Source organism: Phyllobates terribilis, unplaced genomic scaffold, assembly GCF_046119375.1.
Source record: "Phyllobates terribilis strain yellow unplaced genomic scaffold, ASM4611937v1 Scaffold_3__8_contigs__length_932513732, whole genome shotgun sequence".
NCBI classification, from domain to species: domain Eukaryota; kingdom Metazoa; phylum Chordata; class Amphibia; order Anura; family Dendrobatidae; genus Phyllobates; species Phyllobates terribilis.
This window is the reverse complement of record NW_027362763.1, coordinates 66,026,952-66,050,903: the sequence shown is the minus strand read 5'-3', so window position 1 is coordinate 66,050,903 and position 23,952 is coordinate 66,026,952. Positions and strand designations below refer to the sequence as shown.

The following is a 23,952-nucleotide window of genomic DNA, read 5'->3' as shown; positions in this document are numbered from 1 at the left end:
TTATCGGTGAGATTGACTGAACATCAATGAAGGCCTCCAGAATACCATTTAACAGATGATTTTGGGGAAGAAAAGGATCCAACAATTGTTACTTAAACACGATGCCCTTTTTGTTTTCTTTGTTGATAAATCTTCGCCGGAGGTGTCTGACAGCAGTGGAGTCTGGCAGCAACTCATTCTGTCCCCATTGGTTGTGTCAGTTAGATTTTATTTGTAGTTGACAAGTGTTCTAGGAAAAGTTTGCTCCACAGCTCAGCTAATCTCAAAGAAAATAATTCCTTGGCCCAAATATCTGGGCGGGTTATAAATATCACATTACATTTTCCATGTTATGGTATGTGAATTAGAACTTCAAAATCACACTGAAGAGCAGGATCCAGTCGTGGACGTTTCATTAACAATGTAAGCATAAATGTGGGAAAGAAAATAGTACTGAGAATATAGAAGGATTTTAGGTTCAATAGGATAGATTTATAGATATTCTGTGTAAATATACTAAGAAAGAAAGAAAAAGAAAGAAAGAAAGAGAAGGAAAGAAAGAAAGAGAAAGAAAGACATGAAATAGATAGATAAATAGATAGATAGATAGATAATAGATAGATAATGTTTATAGATGTTTGCACATTTAATTGTTTCTATTTGTCTTTCTATAGAAACCATTCCTGGCATTATGATCCCATCTGATCCCATCACATTGGTTCTGTCTCTTATTTTATGCCTTGTTTTTGTTCTGTTTTTCTTTGGATGCAAAAAAAATGCTTATAATTTGCCCCCCGGACCTCGACCTCTTCCTGTCATTGGAAATCTGCACATTCTAGACATGAAGAGACCACATACGACAATGCATCAGGTAACATTCACTATTTTGACTACTAAATCCTAAAGGGTTATGATTCTGTTGCCTGGAAGACAGTAAATATTTAATGGATTTGCTTAATTTAGACTTCCTTCTCACTGATTGGTTGTCTTCTTTTGGCTTGTGCTTTTATATATATATATATATATATATATATATATATATATATATACACACACTAGCTATTGAACCCATTCTATGCACGGGTGGCGAGCATTTTTAATGGTATATAGTCTTCCATACTGGTATTTGCTGCTACCCTCCTGGTTTATTTGCTGCCTCCATCCTGGTATTTGTGCTGCCCCCATCCTGGTATTTTTGCTCCCCAATCCTGTTCCCCCATCCTGTTATGTGCTGTCCCCATCCTATCCTGGTTTGCATGGCACCCCTCATCCCTATTCAGGTATGCATGGCACCCCTCACCCCCAATCCTGGTATGCATAGCACCCCTCAACCCCAAATACTGGTATGCATGGTCCCCTCACCACCCAATCCTTGCATGCAAGGTCCCCTCACCCCCCAATCCTGGTATGCATGGTACCACCTCATCCCCATTCGGGTATTTATGGTACCCCCTCCCCATCCCCCAATCCTGGTATGCATGGTATCCCTCATCCCCATCTGGGAATGTATGGTACCCCCTAACCCCCAATCCTGGTAGGTATGGTACCCCCTCACCCTCCAATCCTGGTATGTATGGTACCCCCTCACCCCCCCATCCTGGTATGCATGGCACCCCTCATCCCCCAATCCTGGAATGTATGGTACCCCTCATTCCCAATGCTGGTATGCAGGGTACCACTCACCTTCCAATCCTAGTATGCATGGACACCTCACCCCCCAATACTGATATGTATGGTCCTCTTAGCCCCCAATCCTGGTATGCATGGTCCCTCACCCCCCAATCCTGGAATGCATGGTCACCTCACTCTCCAATCCTGGTATGCATTGTCCCCTCACCCTCCAATCCTGGCATTCATGGCACCCTTACTCCCCAATCCTGGTATGCATAGTCCCCTCACCCCCCAATCTTGGTATGCATGGTACCCCTCATCCCAATCATGTTATGCATGGTTCACTCACCCCCAATTCTGGTATGTATGACACCCCTCACCCCCCAATCCTGCTATGCATGGTCCCCCTCACCCCTCAATCCTGGTATGCATGGTCCCCTCACCCTCTAATTCTGGTATGCATGGTCCCTTCAACCCCCAATCCTGGAATGAATGGTACCCCTTCACCTACCAACCCTAGTATGCATGATACCCCCTCACCCCCAATCCTGGTATACATGGTACCCCCTCATCCCCATCCGGGAATGTATGGTACCCCCTCACCCCTCAATCCTTGTATATATGGTACACCCTCACCCCCCAATCCTGGTATGTATGGTACCCCCTCACCCCCCAAATCCTGCTATGCGTGGTCCCCCTCACCTGCCAATCCTGGCATGCATGGTCCCCTCACTCCCCAATCCTGGTATGCATGGTCCCCTCACCCCCCAATCCTAGTATGCATGGTAGCACTCATCCCTATCCTAGTATGCATGGTCCCCTCACCCCCCAATCCTGGTATGCATGGTACCCCCTCATTCCTATCCTGGTATGTATGGTAGCCCTCACCCCCCCCAATCCTGGTATGTATGGCACACCTTACCCCTCAATCCTAGAATGCATGGCACCCCTAATCCCCCAATCCTGGTATACATGGCATCCCTCATCCCCCAATCCTGGTATGCATGGCACCCTTCATCCCCCAATCCTGGTATGCATGGCACCCCTCACCCCCCAATCCTGATATGCATGGTCCCCTCACCCCTCAATCCTGGTATGCATGGTCTCCTCACCCCCCTAATCCTGGTATGCATGGTACCCCCTCACTCCCCAATCCTGGTATGTATGGCACCCCTCACCCCCAATCCTGGTATGTATGGCACACCTTAACCCCCAATCCTGGTATGTATGGCATCCCCTCACACTCAAATCCTGGTATGCATGGCATCCCTCATTTCCCAATCCTGGTATGTATGGCACCCCTCATCCCCAATCCTGGTATGCATGATACCCACTCATCCCTATCCTGGTATGCCTGGTCCCCTCACTTCCAATCCTGTTATGCATGGTCCCCTCATCCCTATTCTGATATTCATGGTCCCCTCACCCTCCCCTCCCCAATCCTGGTATGTATAGTACCCTCTCATCCCCCAATCCTGGAATGCATGGTCCCCTCATCCCCCAATCCTGGTATGCATGGGCCCCTCACCTCATGGCACCACTCATCCCCATCACGTACAAAAAAATAAACACTTATACTCACCTTTCTTCCCTGTGCTCCAGCGCTGTGTCCCAATCTGCCAGAGGCCGGGGGAGGAGAGTCCAGTGCCATTTTGTTGAAGACACATTGCAAATATGTCTTCAGCAAAATGGCATCGGTTATCGCTATGCTCATGTGCCGATTCCAATGGCGCATTCATCTCCCGGCTACCGGCCTGAAGACACAGCGCGGTCAACCGGATAGGTGAGTTGTTAGGGGGCCGGAGATCCCCGTATGCGTTCAGTGCTTACGGATACCACGATGTCCAGGGCCACAATCCTCATCCTAAACTTCTCGTTTAGGATGTGGCTGCGTTCCTCTGTGGGGTCCAGACTGCGCAGGCAGTCTATAGAGGCTTCAGACAGAGGGACGCTTGTACGATTATATTGTAGATATATATATATATTTATTTATTATTATATTTTTGCTCGCACATTTTTTGAGTCATATAAGAAACCTAAAACAGATGCCACAAACAAAAATACCGTGCTTGTAGTGCATTTTATACAGTGAGGAAAAAAAGTATTTAGTCAGCCACTAATTGTGCAAGTTCTCCCACTTAAAAAGATGAGAGAGGCCTGTAATTGACATCATAGGTAGACCTCAACTATGAGGGACAAAATGAGAAAACATCCTGAAAATCACATTGTCTGATTTGGAAAGAATTTTTTTTCAAATTTTGGTGGAAAATAAGTAGGTCAGTTACAGGCCTCTCTCATCTTTTTAAGTGGGAGAACTTGCGCAATTGGTGACTGACTAAATACTTTTTTCCCTACTGTATATGTTTAGACATCAATCATTATGCTACAGGAGGAGTGGAGCTGTGATATCACCTATTGTGTATGATGGATTTTGAGTTATCTACTATTTATAGAGGTGTTATCAGTTATTGTACAGGAGGGGGAGGAGGTGAGCTGTGACATCACATATTGTGAATGTTGGATTCTCTGTTATCCACTGTTCATAGAGGTGTTTTCAGTCATTGTACAGGAGGAGGAGGAGGTGAGCTGTGACATCACCTATTGTGAATGGTGGATCCTGTGTTATCTACTGTATATAGAGGTGTTTTCAGTCATTGTACAGAAGGAGGAGGTGAACTGTGACATCAGCTATTGTGAATGGTGGGTCCTGTGTTATCTACTGTATATAGAGGTGTTTTCAGTCATTGTACAGGAGGAGGAGGTGAGCTGTGACATCACCTATTGTGAATGGTGGGTCCTGTGTTATCTACTGAATATAGAGGTGTTTTCAGTCATTGTACAGGAGGAGGTGAGCAATGCCATCACCTAATGTCTATGGCGGTTCCTGTGTTATCTACTGTATATAGAGGTGTTATCAGTCATTGTAGATGAGGAGGAGGTGAGCTATGACATCACCTATTGTGAATGGTGGATCCTGTTTTATCTACTGTATATAGAGGTGTTATCAGTCATTGTATAGGAGGAGGAGGTGAGCTGTGACATCACCTATTGTGAATGGTGGATCCTGTGTTATCTACTGTATATAGAGGTGTTATCAGTCATTGTACAGGAGGAGGAGGTGAGCTGTGACATCACCTATTGTGAATGGTGGATCCTGTTTTATCTACTGTATATAGAGCTGTTATCAGTCATTGTACAGGAGGAGATGATGAGATGTGATATTATTTATTGTGAATTGTGTATCTTGTGTTATCTACCATATTAACAAGTGTTACATATATTTACATATCCAATTGGTTTTGATGTAATATTAGAAAAGTACGGGAAATATGGAATGGGAAAACAGGAGAGAGAAACAAGAGACAACAACAGGTCAAGAGCTTACATGTAAGTCAAAGGAAATTATAGACAAAGGGGCCCTACTTATCAATTGTGATTTATTGAAGTAACTTTTCCTATTTAGTCTTGTTGTATTCGCTGATGTTCTCAAAATTGGGACCATGGTCCATGAACTTGGTGCAAAATAAAAAAGAAGTCTTTATTTTTGTCTTTAACAATTCTTGGTGACTTTTTATCTCCAAAAATTGCAAAAATTCTTTAAAAAGGTAGGAAAATGCACCAAATTGCACCCCCCCCCACAAAAAAAAAATTACGACATTTGGCAAAAGTCACATTTCAAGAATTTGTCTAAAACATCTAGATAAGCAAATTTGTTGAAGAAAAATATTTTCAAAAAGAATTAAGAAAAAGATATGCAACTTAGAGGGGTGCAAAATGTATAAGTAATAAGGCACAAGAGCAAAGACACTAAAAAGAAACAAATTACTCCAGAAAAATAGAGAAACAGCAATGATGAATGGGGACCATGAGCTTTATTCTTAAAGCATTTGTTCCTTTTCTCTTCTAGTTTTTCTTACCTATTTTTCATTTTAGCCTTATTCTTTAATTTGTGCCTTTTTAAAAGTCTTTTTTATTTGTGTTTGTGTTTTTTTTATGTTCAATCACTTTATACTAGTGAGCCGGGTTTCAGGTCTCCAGATGATTTTGACTGATTCATCATGTGCGATTTTTCAAAAATTTCACAACATTTTTGCAGAAATGTACTCCAGTCTCCACCCAGAGTGATTTTATATCTGTCTGCATTTTTCTTGCAAATTTTGCAGACCATGCCACTTTTTGTTTTAAAAAGTCAAAGAAAAAAATGGCAAGAAAGAGAATTTTTATTTTGTGTAAGGTGAACCCCTTAGACCTCAGTCCAGAGCCTCTCACCTAGCCAAATTAGATTTCATACTTTGCACTGACGAGGGCCAACAGTCCGAAACACCGTGTCTGCAAATTGAAATTCTGATTTGGCTTTTATCCTAAGTCATAATGCACGGCTCGTTAAAGGGTTGATTGTGACTTGTAGGATTGCTGCTTCCAATAGGTGGCGCTGTAGAGTACAAGTCCTCTTTTTCTCTGAAGAGGCAATTTGCATATTTTGTGTAAAAATTCATGAACCGCCGCTTGTGCCAGTTTGAAATATTTTGGTACGAAAGTCAAGGCATAGAAAAAGAAAAGTGACTTCACCTTCTCACGACAGTCATGTATGCCCAAAGCTGTGTCTCTGCTTTTGATGAAGGCTTGTTCCCCAAGCCTGAATCTTTCCCAGCAGATGATCGATGATTTAATCTGCTGTTAACTTGCTAAATGCCGCTGTCAATTTCCTGATACACGCCCATTGGCCCTGTGATGTGATCTAGGGCGCCGATGGGTTGCCATGATAAGCAAAAGTCTGCTGAAGACTCCTCTCTGCCATTCATTTTTATCCTCCTGTGAAAGCCAGTTGGCCTTCATAGGAGATTGTGATTTACGCTATACATAGCAGTGCTAATGCACAGCTATGCATTGCACAAGCGATCAGAAGATCGTAGCTTCTGTATTTAATAGTCCCTAAGCACTATTAAAGGGGTTGTCCGCTACTTTCACATTGATGCCTTATCTGTAGGATAGGGCATCAATATATGATGGTCCGGGGTCCCGCATGCGGCACCCCTGCCAATCAACTGTTATGCCGTCAAGTTGTACTGGCCAGTGCTTGTTACTGCACATCCACCTCCCATTCAATTGAATGGGAGGCAGATGTGCAGTACCCCACGGCGGCCACTACAGATGGATGGCCAAGCACCCTAACAGCTGATCGGCGGGGATTCCGCGTGCGGGACCCGGCCCGTCATATATTGATGCCACATTCTATGGATAGGGCATCAATGTGAAAGTAGTGGACAACTTCTTTAAATCCAGTAAAAAGTTTAAAAAAGTTTTAAAAAATATAAAAAAAAAAACAAAAGTTTAAATCTCCCTACTTTTGCCATATTAAAACTAAAACATTTAAAAAAAATACACATATTTGCTATCGCTGAGTTCCTAAAAGTCCAATCTACCAAAATAAATTAATCTGATCAGTAAACAGTGTAACTAAAATCAAAATTACAGAATTACGTTTTCTGTCGCCACAACATTGCAGTAAAATGCAACAAGAGGAGATCAAAACCCTGTATCTATCTCAAAATGATATCAGTAAAAATGTAAGCTCAGGGTGCAAAAAATATGCCCTCACCCAGCCCCAGATCCCGAGAAATGAAACTGTTAAGGGACTTGGAAAATTTATATATTTTTTTACAAATTTACACATTTTTTTTCACCACATAAATAGAATTAAAAACTATACATATTTGCTATCTGTGTAATTGTACTGTATTGCCAGGTCAAGTTTACTGTGTAGTGAACATGGTGAATATAAAAAAAAATTGTGGAATTGCACTTTTTTGCAATTCCATAAGCACTTGGAATTTTTTCCTCATTTTTCATTACAGGATAAAATGAATGATCTCATTTAAAAGTACAACTCATCCCACATAAACAAGCCCTCATACGGCTTTGAGGACTGAAAAATAAAAAAAAGTTATGGCTTTTGGAAGAAGGGGAGGAAACTCTGAAAACAGAAAAACTGAAAATCTGCCTGGGAGTGAAGGGGTTAGACTGTGCAAATGATGAATTATATTATATATAAAATCTATATATAAAAAAATATATATTTTTGGAATTGACATAATTGTACTGATCTTCAGATTCAAGTTATGGCTCTTGGAGAAGAAAAAGCACAAATATCAAAATTGTCCATGACGACAAGAGGATAAAGTTTATTACGATAAAATCTGAAAACGTCTATGATAAATTTTGCTCTATTAGAATTTGTTCTTCATAAAAAAAACTTGCAAAATATCATTAATAAATTCACTAAAAAATATTAATTTCACTTTTCAGCTATCTAAGAAGTATGGACCCGTGTACACCTTACAATTAGGAGTAGAGAAAGTTGTTGTCATATGTGGGTACGAGGCTGTAAAAGACGCCCTGGTCAATCACGCAGATGAATTTTCAGGAAGACCTAAAGTGGCATTGCTTGATGAAATGTTCAAAGGACACGGTAAAGTTCATAAAATTATCACTGATTGGGGATGGATTGATTTTGTTTTACTAGTTAATTTACTTTGTTAAAAAGGTTGTCTAGTCTGAAAATCTTCAACTACAATTGTGGGTCCCCAGAGTCAAGTTGATCACATGTGGGCACCAGATCTATCCTCCAAGATCATCTTGCGGTAACAACAATATCCTAGACCTGCCTGTCTTGGTTCTGAAATTTTCAAACTGTCCTATTTGGAAATATAACAAGAAATTGATTACACAATAATACATTTTAAAATAACACTAAAATGAAAAAAAAAATGAAACAAAAAGTACTAGTAAGAAACATTCCGTTGATGCATCGATTTTACTTAAAAAAGTAAAAAACTTAAAATCAATTAAGAACATTTTTATATACCTTTCTGAAGGCATATAACTTGGCCCCATCATGAATTTGAGAAGCAGGGGTCCCCATGCCCCGTCATGCCCCCATACCACCCAAGCTCGAGTTTGTTAGAGCTGGGCGAAATAGGCGTGAAAGTGACAAAAGTCACAACATTTTTGGGCAAGCTTGTGTTCGCAAAAAAATTGCAACTTTTCATAGGTTTTGATGCCAGAATTCTGGCGAAAAAGCTATGATCATTTGAGGTCCTTATTGCTTCCTCTTTTCCTTCTGTCCCAAGATTACATGAACAAAATAAGCTTGCTTCAGGACAGGTAGAAAAAAAGGTCATAAAGTGATCAGGACCTTTGCAAATATGCATGAAAATGGTCATTGCAGGGCAGACTGTTTTTTTCCATGAAGAAAAGTTCATTTTAATCAATAGATCTTGAAATGAAAATAACTTTCAGAATTGGATGTGTTTAAAAAAATGTTCCTGTGCTGAGATAATCTTACAAATGTTCCCCTGCTGTGTACTGTGTAATGACTGTGTCTGACTGTACAGGAACATAGTCTGATCATACCACATCTCCTGGGCTGGGGAGGAGAAAAAAAAGTATACAGACGTTGCAGCACGGGATTGCAAATGATTCCTTCTTTGAAGTAAAACATTGTTTAACCCCTTAAGGACGAAGCCAATTATGTACTTAATGACCAAGCCAATTTTTACAATTCTGACCACTGTCACTTTATGAGGTAATAACTCTGGAACGTTTCAACTGATCCACCTGATTCTGAGATTGTTTTTCCATGACATATTATACTTCATGATAGTTGTAAAAATTTCTTCAATATCACTAGCGTTTATTTTTAGTTTTATTTTTTTAAAAAAAGGAAATTTGGCAAAAATGTAGAAAATTTTGCAATTTTCAAACTTTGAGATATGTCACACAAAATAGTTAATAAACAACAATTCCCATATGTCTACTTTACATCAGAACAATTTTGGAACAAAAATATTTTTTTGTTCGGAAGTTAAAAGGGTTAAAAGTTTACCAGCGACTACTAATTTTTCTAACAGAATTTACAAAATAATTTTTTTAGGTACCACATCACATTTGAAGTGACTTTGAGGGTCTACATGACAGAATATACCCAAAAGTGACACCATTCTAAAAACTGCACCCCTCAATGTGCTCAAAACCGCATTCAATAAGTTTATTAACCCTTCACATGCTTCTCAGGAACTGAAGCAACCTGGAAGGAAAAAATTAACATTTAACTTTTTTTCACAAAAAGTTTATTTCAGACTCATTTTTTTATTTTCACAAGTGTAATGAGATAAAATGAACCATAAAATTAGTTGTGCGATTTCTCCTGAGTAAGATGATACCCCATATGTGGGGAGAAACCACTGTTTGGGCGCACGGCAGGGCTCGGAAAGGAAGGAGCACCATTTGACTTTTTGAATGTAAAAATTGCTTGAATAATTAGCGGATGCCATGTCATGTTTAGGGAGCCCCTGATGTGCCTAAACAGTGGAAACCCCCCACAAGTGACACCATTTTGGAAACTATACCCCTCAAGGATTTTTTCAAGGGGTATAGTGAACATTTTGAACCCACAGGTGCTTCACAGAAGTTTATAACATTGAGCCATAAAAATAAAATTTTCACATTTCTCCCACAAAAATGTTTTTCAGCCCACAATTTTACGTTTTCATAAAGGTAGCAGGAGAAATTACCCCATACCATTTGTTGTGAAATTCCTCCTGAGTAAGCCAATACCCATATGTGGGGAAAAAACACTGTTTGGGCACACGGCAGGGCTTGGAAAGGAAGGAGTGATGTTTGGAACGTAGACTTTGATCGAATGGTCTGCCGGTGTAATATTGAGTATGAGGAGCACCTGATGTGCCTAAACAGTGGAAAACCCCTACAACTTGTCCCATTTTGGAAACTACACTCCTCAAGGATTTTATCCAGGGTTATAGTGAGCATTTTGAACCCACAGGTACTACACAGAATTTGATAACATTAGGTGGTCATACTGAAGGTTTTCATTTTTTTCATGAAAATGTAGTTTTAGCCCCAAGTTTGTAATTTTTGCAATGGATAATAGAAGAAAAAAGACCTCAGAATTTGTTATGCTATTTCTCCCGAATGTCATCAGAAATTACTGTTAGGCCACACGTTAGGGCTCTGAGAAGAAAGGAGCACTATTTGGCTTTTGGAGCATAGCTTTTGGTAGAATAGTTTGTGGGCCACGTTTTGCGGAGAACAGCAGAAAAACCCCAAAAGTGACCCCATTGTAGAAATTGCACATCTCTATGAATTAATCTACTGCTGAAGAGTCTATTATGTAACATCTATGCCAGGCTTTATTCCTTTGCCAGTTTAGTGCCCGTACATTGTGCCCCATGAAGTGTAGCGCCCCCATACATTTTTCCTGTTTCCTGAACACCATCAAACACCATTAAAACCAATGGCAGGCAAGCAAAAACACATAGAAACACATAGAAAACACATAGAAAACACCTTCAAAGGTGTCCAAAAGCCGACAAACTGCTCAGAAGACACAACTAACACATGGAAAAGTGACAAGTACATATAGTCATGCGAAAAGAAAAGAGGTGGAGGAGTAAAAGTAGGAGGAGATACAGATATAGGCATGTCATGCCCTTCTAAAATCAAGAAAGGCTGGAGTAAAAATCTAAAATCAGCCTACCAACACGCAGACGTTGTGACATTAAAAAAATAAATATCTTTAGGTAGAATGGCGGTTCCATTCAGAACACTTTCCTTACAAGACGTAGTGGTATTCCTGTTGGGAGTCGTGCCAAAAACGGAACCCAATACATTCAGACTAATCCACCATTTGTCATATCCAAGGGGCAGGTCAGTAAACGACAACATCGACGCGGAACCAAGTACAGTATTATATACTGTACATCCTTTGACAAGGCAATCAGGATGGTCAAGAAGTTGGGAAGGGGCACTCTAATGGCCAAAGCTGACATTGAGGGGGCATTCCGGTTACTTACTACCTCTGCCTCCAAATAGTGTCCGCCTATTGGGCTGCTTCTGGGAAGGAGCATACTATATAGATCGCTGTTTGCCCTTGGGGTGCGCCAGATCCTGCTCACTATTTGAGGCATTTAGTTGCTTCCTCGAATGGGTCGTCATGGACGTTTCTAAGGGGGCACATATTATCCATTACCTCGACGACTTCTTATGCCTGGGCTCAAAAGATTCGCCACAGTGTGAATACATGTGGTAGTCCACCTGTGAGAAGGAGAGAGCTGGAGGGAGAGCGGACACCACAGAGCCGAGGGGTTCGATGGAAAATGGAAGAAGGAAAGAGGGCGAGGGAGGTAAGGTAGTATGGTGGAAGAACAGCCCTGGGAAGAAAAGCCGCTTGTGCATCCCTTTGAGGTTAGGGGCGCGAGAGGGCAGAGGGACTACTCTGGAGTGCGAAGCCGACACGGCCAGGCCGTTCCTGCCCGTGCGACCTCCGTGTCGCCGGGTTTGTGCCAGAGCTGCGGTGGACCCTGACGGCCAGCCCCCCTCTCCCAATACTGGTGCCTGTCCGCTGGTGGGTCGAGACCCCCCCTCAGTGGAGACAGGTCTAAGCTCTGTAATTTGAATGAGTACACTTTAAATTCTTTTACAAGGATCTATTGGAGGGCAAGTCTGGTGCAAGCAGCCGCGGTAATTCCAGCTCCAGTAGCGTCCACTAAAGCCACTGCAGTTAAAAAGCTTTTACAAGGATCGAGCTTGGCGGACCGCCGCAAGGCGTGCTACCGCCAGTACCAGCCCCCTTACCTTGGGACGCCTCCCCTATGCTCTTCACTGAGTGTCCCAGGGGCCCGAAGCATTTCCTTTGAAAAAATTAAGTGTCCAAACCACAGGTGGTGTAGCTTGCTTAACAGCTGGGCAACTAAACTGACTAGCAGACACTGCTGCTAGGCCCAAAGTATTGCCTGGGTTAGATGCAGTTAAAAATTTGTAATTAGATCTACAGGTGGTGTAGCTTGCAAAACAGCTGGGCTACTACGCTGACTAGCAGACACTGCTACTATGCCCAAAGTATTGCCTGGGCTAGATGCAGTTAAAAATTGTTATTAGATACAAAGGCGGTGTAGCTTGCTTCAGATGGGCTACTCCGCTGACTATGAGACACTGCTACTAGCCCAAAATGATTGGCTGGGTTAGATGCAGCAAAAAATTGTTGCTAGATACAAAGGCGGCGTAGCTTGCTTCAGATGGGTTACTACGCTGACTAGGAGACACTGAAGCTTTGGAGCAGACCTCTGATTCCCAGGCTATAGCATGAGTAAACAGCTCTTCAGACTCACCCATCTGTGTTACCCCAAGCCATAGTGTATGTAGTTTCTTACGGTTAAAAGGGGGGGGGGGCGACTCAACCCACCTGGAATTGACGATGCCAACATCATGTTAAACACAGCAAGGGGACTCCAAAAAGAGTCTCCATTTTTTCCAAAAATTATGGCACAGACACCATTTAAGTGGCATCAATTGCCCCAGAGTTGCTTAAAATGGTTGGTGAGGTAATTTTTTCAAAATCCTCAAGCTTTTAGTCTCCCCAGGATGACTCAGGGGTAGAAAAGTCCTTGCGGATCCATGATTTGTTCATATTTAGGAACGTGAGTCTGTCTACATTGTCAGTGGACAGCCGCGTGCGCTTATCTGTCAGCATACCACCAGCAGCGCTGAACACACTCAGAGAGAACGCTGGCTGCGGGGCACGACAAGATCTCCAAGGCGTGAGTGGTGAGCTCAGGACATTTTTCCAGATTGGAAGCCCAAAATGAGCAAGGGTCCAGTGACACAGTCATGGCTTCGATGTTCACTTGGAGATACTCCTGTACCATCCTCTCTAGGCGTTGACTATGTGTCAGACTTCTTGTCTCCTGTGGCCTTGCAAAGGATGGGCTAAAAAATTGGTGAAACGATTCCACAAAATTGCTGTTACCAGCAGATACAGTGATACTATTACGGTTTGAGTGATGAAGACTCAACAGTCGCACGGTTGGCAAGTTAGAACTGTGAGATTCACTACATGCACCACTGGTGTTTTGTGGAAAAGCACATGTAAGATTTTGTAACAGCCTCTGCTGATACTCCTGCCTGCGTAAATCCCTTTCTATGGCAGGAATTATTTCGGCAAATTTACTTTTGTACCGTGGATCTAAGAGTGTGGCAACCCAGTAGTCTGGATTACTTTGAATTCTGACAATCCGAGGGTCATGTTGCAGATAGTGCAGCAAGAAGGCACTCATGTATCTTGCACATCCAGGAGGACCAAGTCCTTGTTGTGTTGGTGGCGAGGTAAGAATCATGCTTCCTTCCGCTGCCCTCTCTCCCCAACCTCGCACAACAGAAATGGGCTTCACAGGTGGGCTAATCTAATGACTAACAGACACTGCTACTATGCCCAAAAGGGGCTAGATGCAGTAAAAAATTGTTATTAGATACACAGGTGGTGTAGCTTGGTTCAGATGGGCTACTCCACTGACTAACTGACACTTCTACTGGCAAAAAGGGATTTACTGGGCTAGATGCAGTAAAGAATTGTTATTAGATACACAGGTGGTGTAGCTTGCTTCAGATGGGCTACTCCACTGACTATCAGACACTGCTACTATGCCCAAAAGGATTTACTCGGCTAGATGCAGTAAAAAATTGTTATTAGATACACAGGTGGTGTAGCTTGGTTCAGATGGGCTACTCCAATGACTAACAGACACTGCTACAGGCCCAAAAGGATTTACTGGGCTAGATGCAGTAAAAAATTGTTATTAGATACACAGTTGGTGTAGCTTGGTTCAGATGGGCTACTCCACTGACTACCAGACACTGCTACTATTCCCAAAAAGATTTACTGGGCTAGATGCACTAAAAAATTGTTATTAGATACACAGGTGGTGTAGCTTAGTTCAGATGGGCTACTCCACTGACTAACAGACACTTTTACAGGCCAAAAGGATTTACTGGGCTAGATGCAGTAATAAATTGTTATTAGATACACAGGTGGTGTAGCTTGGTTCAGGTGGGCTACTCCACTGACTACCAGACACTGCTACAGGCTCAAAAGGATTTACTGGGCTAGATGCAGTAAAAAATTGTTATTAGATACACAGGTGGTGTAGCTTGGTTCAGATGGGCTTCTCCACTGACTACCAGACACTGCTACTATTCCCAAAAGGATTTACTGGGCTAGATGCAGTAAAAAATTGTTATTAGATACACAGGTGGTGTAGCTTGCTTCAGACGGGCTATTCCACTGACTATCAGACACTGCTACTATGCCCAAAAGGATTTACTGGGCTAGATGCAGTAAAAAATTGTTATTAGATACACAGGTGGTGTAGCTTGGTTCAGATGGGCTACTCCACTGACTAACAGACTCTTCTACAGGCCAAAATGGATTTACTGGGCTATATGCAGTAAAAAATTGTTATTAGATACACAGGTGGTGTAGCTTAGTTCAGGTGGGCTACACCAATGACTAACAGATCCTGCTACAGGCCCAAAAGGATTTACTGGGCTAGGTGCAGTAAAAAATTGTTATTAGATACACAAGTGGTGTAGCTTGATTCAGATGGGCTACTCCACTGACTACCAGACACTGCTACTATGCCCAAAAGGATTTACTGGGCTAGATGCACTAAAAAATTGTTGTTAGATACACAGGTGGTGTAGCTTGCTTCAGATGGGCTACTCTGCTGACTACCAGATACTGCTAAAGGTCCAAAATGATTGGCTGGCTTAGATGCAGTAAAAAATTGGTATTAGATACACAGGTGGTGTAGCTTGCAACACAGATAGGCTACTCCAATGACTAACAGACACTGCTACAGGCCCAAAAGGATTGGCTTAACTACATTTAGCCAAATGCTGTAAAAAACACTTGCACAGCACTGGTACAGACCTGCCTGGCAAAAAGTACTAGAAACTGCTGTAACCTAGCTCTCAAAAGGGCTGCAATTACAACTAGTCCCTACTTCCTAAACCTATCTATCTATTTAACTGCAAATTTGCTCGCAATTCACACAGTTATACTGTATAGCGCCCACAGCAGCAGCGCTGCGGTCTAAGACTCAGCTGCAGCAGTGAGAAAATGGTGGTGACGGGGAAAAAGGCTGGGTCTTATAGGGCAAGGACATGTGACATACACAGCCAATGACACATGCCCTTGCTTGTGTGAAAAAAAGCACTTCGCTGCGTGTGTGCTCTGCTGATAGGCTGACAGACTGCACCGCCCCACTGTAAATGCGGGAAAGAAAAAAAAAAATGGATATCGGCATTATTTCTGCAGAGATCAATCCCCTGCCCCTCCCCCCACCCACTCTACACTGAAACTGTCTATTAGCGTTTATTAACAGTATTACCGTGAAAAAATCCAGTTACGCTTTTGGTGCATGAACAGTTATCGAACATAACCTCGAACAGTCGAATTTTTTGCAAATTGTTCGGGTTCGTCGAACGGCTCGAACACCGCCCAAAACAGCTCGAATTTGAGATTGGCGGACAGTTCGAGTCGAACACTGCTCATCTCTAGTTGGGAAGGATTTATGAGCAGAAGAGGGCAGTTATTGACCAGCATCAACAAGGCTATCAGTATTCAGGTCAGACTCCACACATAAAACCTCAGGAGTGGACATGGATGTCAGATGGAGCAAGGAACCATACAGGGTGATTACACACAGACCAGTCTCATCTCATCCCAAAGTGGATTGGGTGACAATGAGGAAGAGGAGGAGGAAGAACAGGAGCTAGTTTCCTGCTCTATTGATGGTACTACCTGTCACAACTGTCATACAGTCTGTTTAGTGTGGATGGCTTGATGACAAGGAGGAGGATGAGGAGGATGATGAGGAGAGCATGGTCAGTTGTCCTCTTGGTGAGGACACAGAAGTCTTGCCTGGTAGCAGTCTGGCACACATGGCTGAGTTTATGTTACGCTGCCTTTCCCGTGTCTCTAACGTTGTCCAAATTTTAGGTGACAGTCATTACTGGTTGGTGACACTTCTAGACGCAAGCTACAAGAAGAACTTTCTGTCTCTTATTCCCATGCCGGACAGGCCTAATAAAATGGGGAAGTACCAGAATGCCCTTGTTGCAGACTTATTAAAAAAATTCCCATTTTAAAATGCTGGCAGCAGATGTAACAGTTTGTTGGACAACCAAGGAGTACAGGCGAGAGAGACACAAATTCAATCAAGCAGAGGCAGAGGAACATTGTCAAAGTTCTGGGACAGTTTTCTCAGACTCTCCCATCGCACAGGCCCTGAGGTGCGTGGTACTCTCACAAGGAGGGAAACGTTTCGGAAGATGCTGAGGGAGTACCTTGCTGACCGTACCAACATCCTCTGTGATTCCTCTGTGCCTTATAATTATTGGGTATCCAAGCTGGACATGTGGCATAAACTGGCTCTCTACACCTTTGAGGTTCTGGCCTGCCCTGCTGCTAGAGTTTTGTCAGAGCAGGTTTTTAGTGCCCCTGATAGGCGCATCCGCCTGTCAACTGAAAATGCTGACAGGCTGACTCTAAAAATGAACAAGGGCTGGATTGGGCCAGACTTCTCAATACCACCGAATGATAGTAGCGTAACATAAACTCAAATACAGTGTCTTTTTTGGGGGAGGTCTAATTCTATTGCCGTGCACCTCTGTCTTCACAACCAGACATGGGTATATGCTTCCTGATTTTGTCTATTTGCTCTTGTCCTCCTCCTGCTCCTCATCCTCCACCACCATATCTACATCTCTTGCAAGGGACATTGGAGTTCCTCCAAATTTTGGGCAGCCGTTGCATTTACTGCAAAGGCAAACAGTATGGGAGACCCTCTCCTTTCTAATGGGAATATGTCATTACTGAGGCCCACCGCTATGTGTCTTAAAATTGTTATTGGGGTTTTTCCCAAATTTTGGCAGCCGAAGGACTCAATGTATACCCTATAACTGTATAACAGACCCTCTCCTTTCTAATGGAAACATGTCGTACTCGTTACTGTGACCCATCTCTATGTGTCTTTAAATTGTTATTGGGGTTTTTCCTAAATTTTGGCAGCCATTGGACTCACTACATACCCTATAACTGTATAGCAGACCCTCTCCTTTCTAATGGGAACATGTTTTTACTATGGTCCAGCTTGTGTCTTTAAATTGTTATTGGGGTTTTTCCAAAATTTTAACAGCCCTTGTATTCACTGCATGGGAATTACCACTATAGGAGACCCACTCCTTTATAGTGGGAACATTTGTTTTACTGAGACCCTCCTCTATGTCTCTTCAAAGGGGTATTGGGGTGCGTTAAAATTTTTGGCAGCCCTTGCAGTCACTGCATATGCAATAACAGTATAGGAGACCCACGTTTTAATAAAGGGAACAAAGTGTAGCCGACTGCTGGTCCTTTAAGAATAGTAAAGATGTGAAAATAGTGTTTGTGACTTTCAGTGTCCCTCCTTCGCAAATGAAACTGGATGTGTCTGAAGATGTTAAACACACCACATGGCCAGATAAGGTTTTAAAATGTTAAAATGACATTTCCCAGTGAATGCATTTTTCATCGTTGAAAGCAATGCAAAAGTGCAAAAATGCATCAAAAACGCTATGTGTGAATATAGCCCAAGTTGTGGAAGAGTACTTTTGTTTTTGTATATTTATTTTGCCTTATAAACAAGTCATATGCAGCCAGCCACCCACAAGTCGCAATACAAAACTTAGCAGTGCCCCCAGTACCAGTAGCAAAGACCTCCCCAATTTCCTTCTCAGGAATTTTATTTTGCAGACTGAGTGGCTGGCCAAATACAGTTAGGTCCATATATATTTGGACAGAGACAACATTTTTCTAATTTTGGTTCTAGATATTACCACAATGAATTTTAAACAAAACAATTCAGATGCAGCTGAAGTTCAGACTTTCAGCTTTCATTTGAGGGTATCCACATTAAAATTGGATGACGGGTTTAGGAGTTTCAGCTCCTTAACATGTGCCACCCTGTTTTTAAAGGGACCAAAAGTAATTGGACAATTGACTCCAAGGCTATTTCATGGACAGGTGTGGGCAATCCCTTCGTTATGTCATTCTCAATTAAGCAGATAAAAGACCTGGAGTTGATTTGAGGTGTGGTGCTTGCATTTGGAAGGTTTTGCTGTGAAGTAAACATGCGGTCAAAGGAGCTCTCCATGCAGGTGAAACAAGCCATCCTTAAGCTGCAAAAACAGAAAAAAACCATCCGAGAAATTGCTACAATATTAGGAGTGGCAAAATCTACAGTTTGGTACATCCTAAGAAAGAAAGAAAGCACTGGTGAACTCATCAATGCAAAAAGACCTGGGCGCCCACGGAAGACAACAGTGGTGTATGATCGCAGAATAATCTGCATGGTGAAGAGAAACCCCTTCACAACAGCCAACCAAGTGAACAACACTCTCGAGGAGGTAGGCGTATCAATATCCAAATCTACCATAAAGAGAAGACTGCGTGAAAGTAAATACAGAGGGTTCACTGCACGGTGCAAGCCACTCATAAGCATCAAGAAGAAAAAGGCTAGACTGGACTTTGCTAAAAAACATCTAAAAAAGCCAGCACAGTTCTGGAAGAACATTCTTTGGACAGATGAAACCAAGATCAACCTCTACTAGCATGATGGATAGAGAAAAGTATGGCAAAGGCGTGGTACAGCTCATGATCCAAAGCATACCACATCATCTGTAAAATACTGCGGAGGCAGTGTGATGGCTTGTGCATGCATGGCTGCCAGTGGCACTGGGTCACTAGTGTTTATTGATGATGTGACACAGGACAGAAGCAGCCGAGTGAATTCTGATGCATTCAGAGCCATACTGTGTGCTCAGCCAAATGCAGGTAAACTGATTGTTCGTCGTTTCACACTACAGATGGACAATGACCCAAAACATAAAGCCAAAGCAACCCAGGAGTTTATTAAAGCAAAGAAGTGGAATATTCTTGAATGGCCAAGTCAGTCACCTGATCTCAAACCAATTGAGCATTCATTTCACTTGTTAAAGACTAAACTTCAGACAGAAAGGCCCACAAACAGACAGCAACTGAAAACTACTGCAGTGAAGGCCTGGCAGAGCATCAAAAAGGAGGAAACACAGCGTGTGGTAATGTCCATAAGTTCAAGACTTCAGGCAGTCATTGCCAACAAAGGGTTTTCAACCAAGTACTAGAAATGAACATTTTATTTACAATTATTTAATCTGTCCAATTAATTTTTGTCCCTTTAAAAACAGGGTGGCACATGTTAAGGAGCTGAAACTCCTAAAATCCTTCATCCAATTTTAATGTGGATAACTTCAAATGAAAGCTGAAAGTCTGAACTTCAACTGCATCTGAATTGTTTTGTTTAAAATTCATAGTGGTAATGTCTAGAAACAAAATTAGAAAAATGTTGTCTGTGTCCAAATATATATGGACCTAACTGTACATTAGTTTCTCACAAATGAGCTGAAGATACAGAGTGACAGTAGGTGCAAGTTTCTCCAGCATGTTAGATATCAGAGGGAGAATGGCAGCATAGTGGCTTGGTGGTTAGCATTGAAGCCTTGCAGCGCTTGGAACCTAAGTTCAAATCCCAGGAAGGACAACATCTGCAAGCATTTTGTTTGTTCTCCCTGTGTTTGCATGGGTTTCCCCCTCAGTAAAAAAGAAGCCATAGAGTGTCCAGGAACCTCCACACAGACTTTTCTTAGCCGGAGCTACTTCTTAGCAGGGTTGGATGGACCCACCAGAGAACTGGAGAATCCTCCTGTGGACCCTGGCTTCTCCTTCAGGAGAGTTCATAATGCAAACCTTGCAACTGCTATGGGGCTCTTTAGTGGGGAAGAAAAGTGATCCCTCAGAATCAAATCATCTGGTGGGCCCAATGTTCTTCAGTCTGACACAGCTTCTCATTGAGAGTTGTATTTCACCACAGCCATATTCTTTAGCTCGGTGAAAGGACTGGCATAGAGGGAAACCATATCTACTACAGCTGTCATTTCTGCAAGGAAGTCCACTAATGCAGCTTGTTGCATAAGCAATGGCAGCCGGTACAACATCGGCTCACACTTCTCGGTGTTGCTTAGTCACAGACAAAGATCTTTCTTTACGCCTTGAATTTAATCACTTCAGGAGTTGGACAATGGCCTGATCTGCAATGCGTTTTGAGAAATAACGTGCATAAGCAAAGCTACGGTTTAGGCCACTGAAGGTCATTAAGCGAAACTCATACAGCTTTTGCACTCACTGAAAGAGGGGTATCAAAACTTCCAAGACAGCTAAGAGTTCCCTGTCCATGTTCTCCTCCTCATCCTCCGTCTCCTCATTATCCCCCAATCCGCATTGAGATGAGATGAGGCTGCATAGTTCCTTGCTCCGCCTGCAATGTCTCCTCTTTAACTGTGAGCATCGAGCATTTCAGTAGACAGAGTAGCGGGATGGTGATGCTAATTATGGTGTCATCGCCGCTCACCATGTTGGTGGAGTCCTCAAAGATTTGGAGGATGGCACAGATGTAAGACATTCATGCCCACTCATCACCTCTTATGTGCGGAGGTTGATTTGAAAGCCTATGGACGTGTTGAAGCTGGTACCCAACAACTACCCTCTGCTGCTCACAAATCCTTCCCAAGATCTGCAACGTTAATTTCCAACATGTGGTGATATTGCACAACAGTCGGTGAGCTGGAAGCTGCAATAGCTGCTGAAGCACTGCCAGGGTGGTGAGAACTATAGCTGATTTTCTGAAATGGTCACAATTTTTGTGCCCATTTTAATTTCCCAAAGCAGCTCTGGCAGATATGGGTAGGATTTGAGAAACCGCTGAACAACTAAGTTGAGTACATTTAATGCTCTCTCATTACTAATGTGTATCCCTGTATGGAGAACAATATCAGCACCGAAGAATTAAAAGATGAAATATATCCTGCTTTATAAACCATGGTACTAATATAACCAATTTAGATTATATCTTGTGTACCCCTGTGACAAAAATATCTGCACCAAAGAATTAATTTCAGTAGAGCAGAACTAGTATAATTGTGACCGACAACTCTTCCACTATAGCCAACCCAGCAGATGGAGACTCAATCAGGATTCTCCACATTTCCAAAAATTAGTGGCAGACACCAGCAAAGTGGCATTAATTTCACTACAGTAGAAATTGTAGAATTAGGAACCAAAACCTCTTCCACTACAGCCAACCAAGCAGATGGAGACTCAATAAAGGAGTGCACCATTGATTCCAGTCAATCACCAAGTGTCAGACATGTACTCTGTTGTGCAGGTGCATGAGCTGTTCTAAAAAATGTGTAAAAGGACTCTCAGAAATTGCTTCTGCCACTTACACTACTACTGCTACTAATATTTTGGCGTTGACGAATTGACATGCCGGAGGTTGGAAGTGTAGAGCTGCGATAAACTCTGTGTGCCTCACTGCTCGCTTGGGGCAAACGTATGTTAAGGTTGTGTATAAGCGTGTTTCTATACTCGCGGGTCCCTTTACAGGGCAGGAAGCATCTGGCAAAATATACCCTTATAACAAGGATCTAACAGAGTGGCAACACAGAAGTCAGCACTATTTCGAATCATAACTATACGGGGATCATGTTGAAGATAGTGCAGCAAGAATGCACTCATATGTTGGGCTCTTTCATGAGGTTCATGCCCATGCTGTGTTGGTGGCTGGGTAATTCTGATGCTTGTTTCCTCCATCCCCTCGAATAAAGTATTTTTTGACTGTGGATGAGGCCTGTATAACATAGAATATTTGCTCCAAGATATTTCAAAATCAGATCTAGCCTGCTGTATCATGTTAGTCACAGTGAATAATATATTGTTTTTCAATGCATGACCTCTACATACAGCGGAATTTCACCGCCACTAAAATAGTAGGTGGCTTTTAGAAAACTGTATCACGTTTGCGACACAAAAAAATCTTTTGTTGACTCTGCCTGCCAACAGAAATAATATATTTGTCTTACTGTGCATAAAACTGAAGTTCACCCACCAAAAAAATGTCAAACTGGGCTAACACAGCTTGCACTGTCACATTAGCAAATGAAAAAAAAAGTTTTTTGTGCTCTTCACTCAGAAGCTCTGCACTGACAACTTCTGCAGATAGCTGAATTTCAACCCCACAAAGTCAAAAAGTGGCCTACAAGGGCTTCCTTCCTTACTTTATCACATTTGCAAGTGCAAAAATAGATTGGAGGTATACTGGTGCACAACACTGCTCTATGGCATGGGCCCTGCTCTTTCTGTCAGAATCTCAGTAATTGCACAAAAAAAATGCACTGCAAGGTCGATTGAACAGGTACACAGCACAGGACTTATTTACACGATCTGACTTCCACACAAGCGGCCATCTATATACCTAATATCTCTCAGTACATAGGTGCACACTCAGCTGCAGCATCTGTCTCCAGTAGTGTTGAGCCACCCCAGTAGTGTACGAGTTCAGTTCGGTTCGTCGAACACCGGGATGTTCGAGGAACTGTTCGTCGAACTGTCTGTCGAACACCTTAGAACACCTTCGAACACCGTTAAAACCAATGGCAGGCAAACAAAAACACATAGAAACACATAGAAAACACTTTCAAAGGTGTCCAAAAGATGACAAACTGCTCAGAAGACACTCTCTTTAAAAAAGCAGGCCGGCAATTCAGCAGCGGCATACACCGGTACCCGACAATTTAGACAAGAAGGAATAGAGCATCACACATAGATTAGATAGATAGAAACATGTCAGTCACATATATTATAAGTACAGTGACAGTGTTGCTTACTGTACTTGTCATTTAGTGTAAAGGATTTATTTAAAAAAATAATAGTGTTTTCATTCACCGTCTCTTTAAAGAAGCCGGCCGGCAATTCAGCAGCGGTACCCGACAATTTAGAACAGAAAGATAGAGCATCACACATAGATTAGATAGATAGAAACATGTCAGTCACATATATAAGGAGTACAGCGACAGTGTTGGTTACTGTACTTGTCATTTAGTGTTAAAATAAAGGACTTATTAAAAAAAAAATTGGCGTGGGGTTCCAAGTAACTTTAGTCTCTAGCGGAGGTTAAACAGACGGCTGGGGCAGATGTTTGAAGCCTGGGAAGGGGGTAATACCCATGGAGCTTCCCAGGCTACTAATATCAGCCCCCAGCTGAATACCTAGCCTTTACTAGCTATTAAAATGGGGGACCCCCACAAAAAATGACGGTTAGCCCCCCTATTTTAATAGCTAGCAAAGGCTAGGCAGACAGCTGGGGGCTGATATTAATAGCCCAGGAAGGGTGCCATGAATATTGACCCCCTCCCAGGCTAGAAACACCAGCCATCAGCCGTCCCAGAAATGGCGCATCCATAGGATGCGCCAATTCTGGCACTTAGCCTCGCTCTTCTCACTGCCCTGTAGCGGTGGCAGTGGGGTAATAGGGTTGGGGTTGATGTCAGCTTATAATGCCAGCTGACATCAAGCCCAGGTGAGTAATGGAGAGGCGT

The 23,952-nt window shown here is 42.5% G+C and overlaps 1 protein-coding gene across 1 annotated transcript in view; it reads left to right on the top strand.

Annotated features, from left to right (window-relative positions):
- The first annotated feature begins 254 nt into the window (after window positions 1-254).
- LOC141258812 (cytochrome P450 2K1-like) overlaps window positions 255-23,952 on the top strand; it is a 212,421-nt gene continuing 188,723 nt past the window's right edge. Inside the window, exons 1-3 of the mRNA XM_073673959.1 lie at window positions 255-402; window positions 654-850; window positions 7,897-8,059. Coding sequence (XP_073530060.1) covers window positions 671-850; window positions 7,897-8,059 — 343 coding nt within the window. The 5' untranslated portion in view covers window positions 255-402; window positions 654-670. The remainder of the gene's footprint in view (window positions 403-653; window positions 851-7,896; window positions 8,060-23,952) is intronic.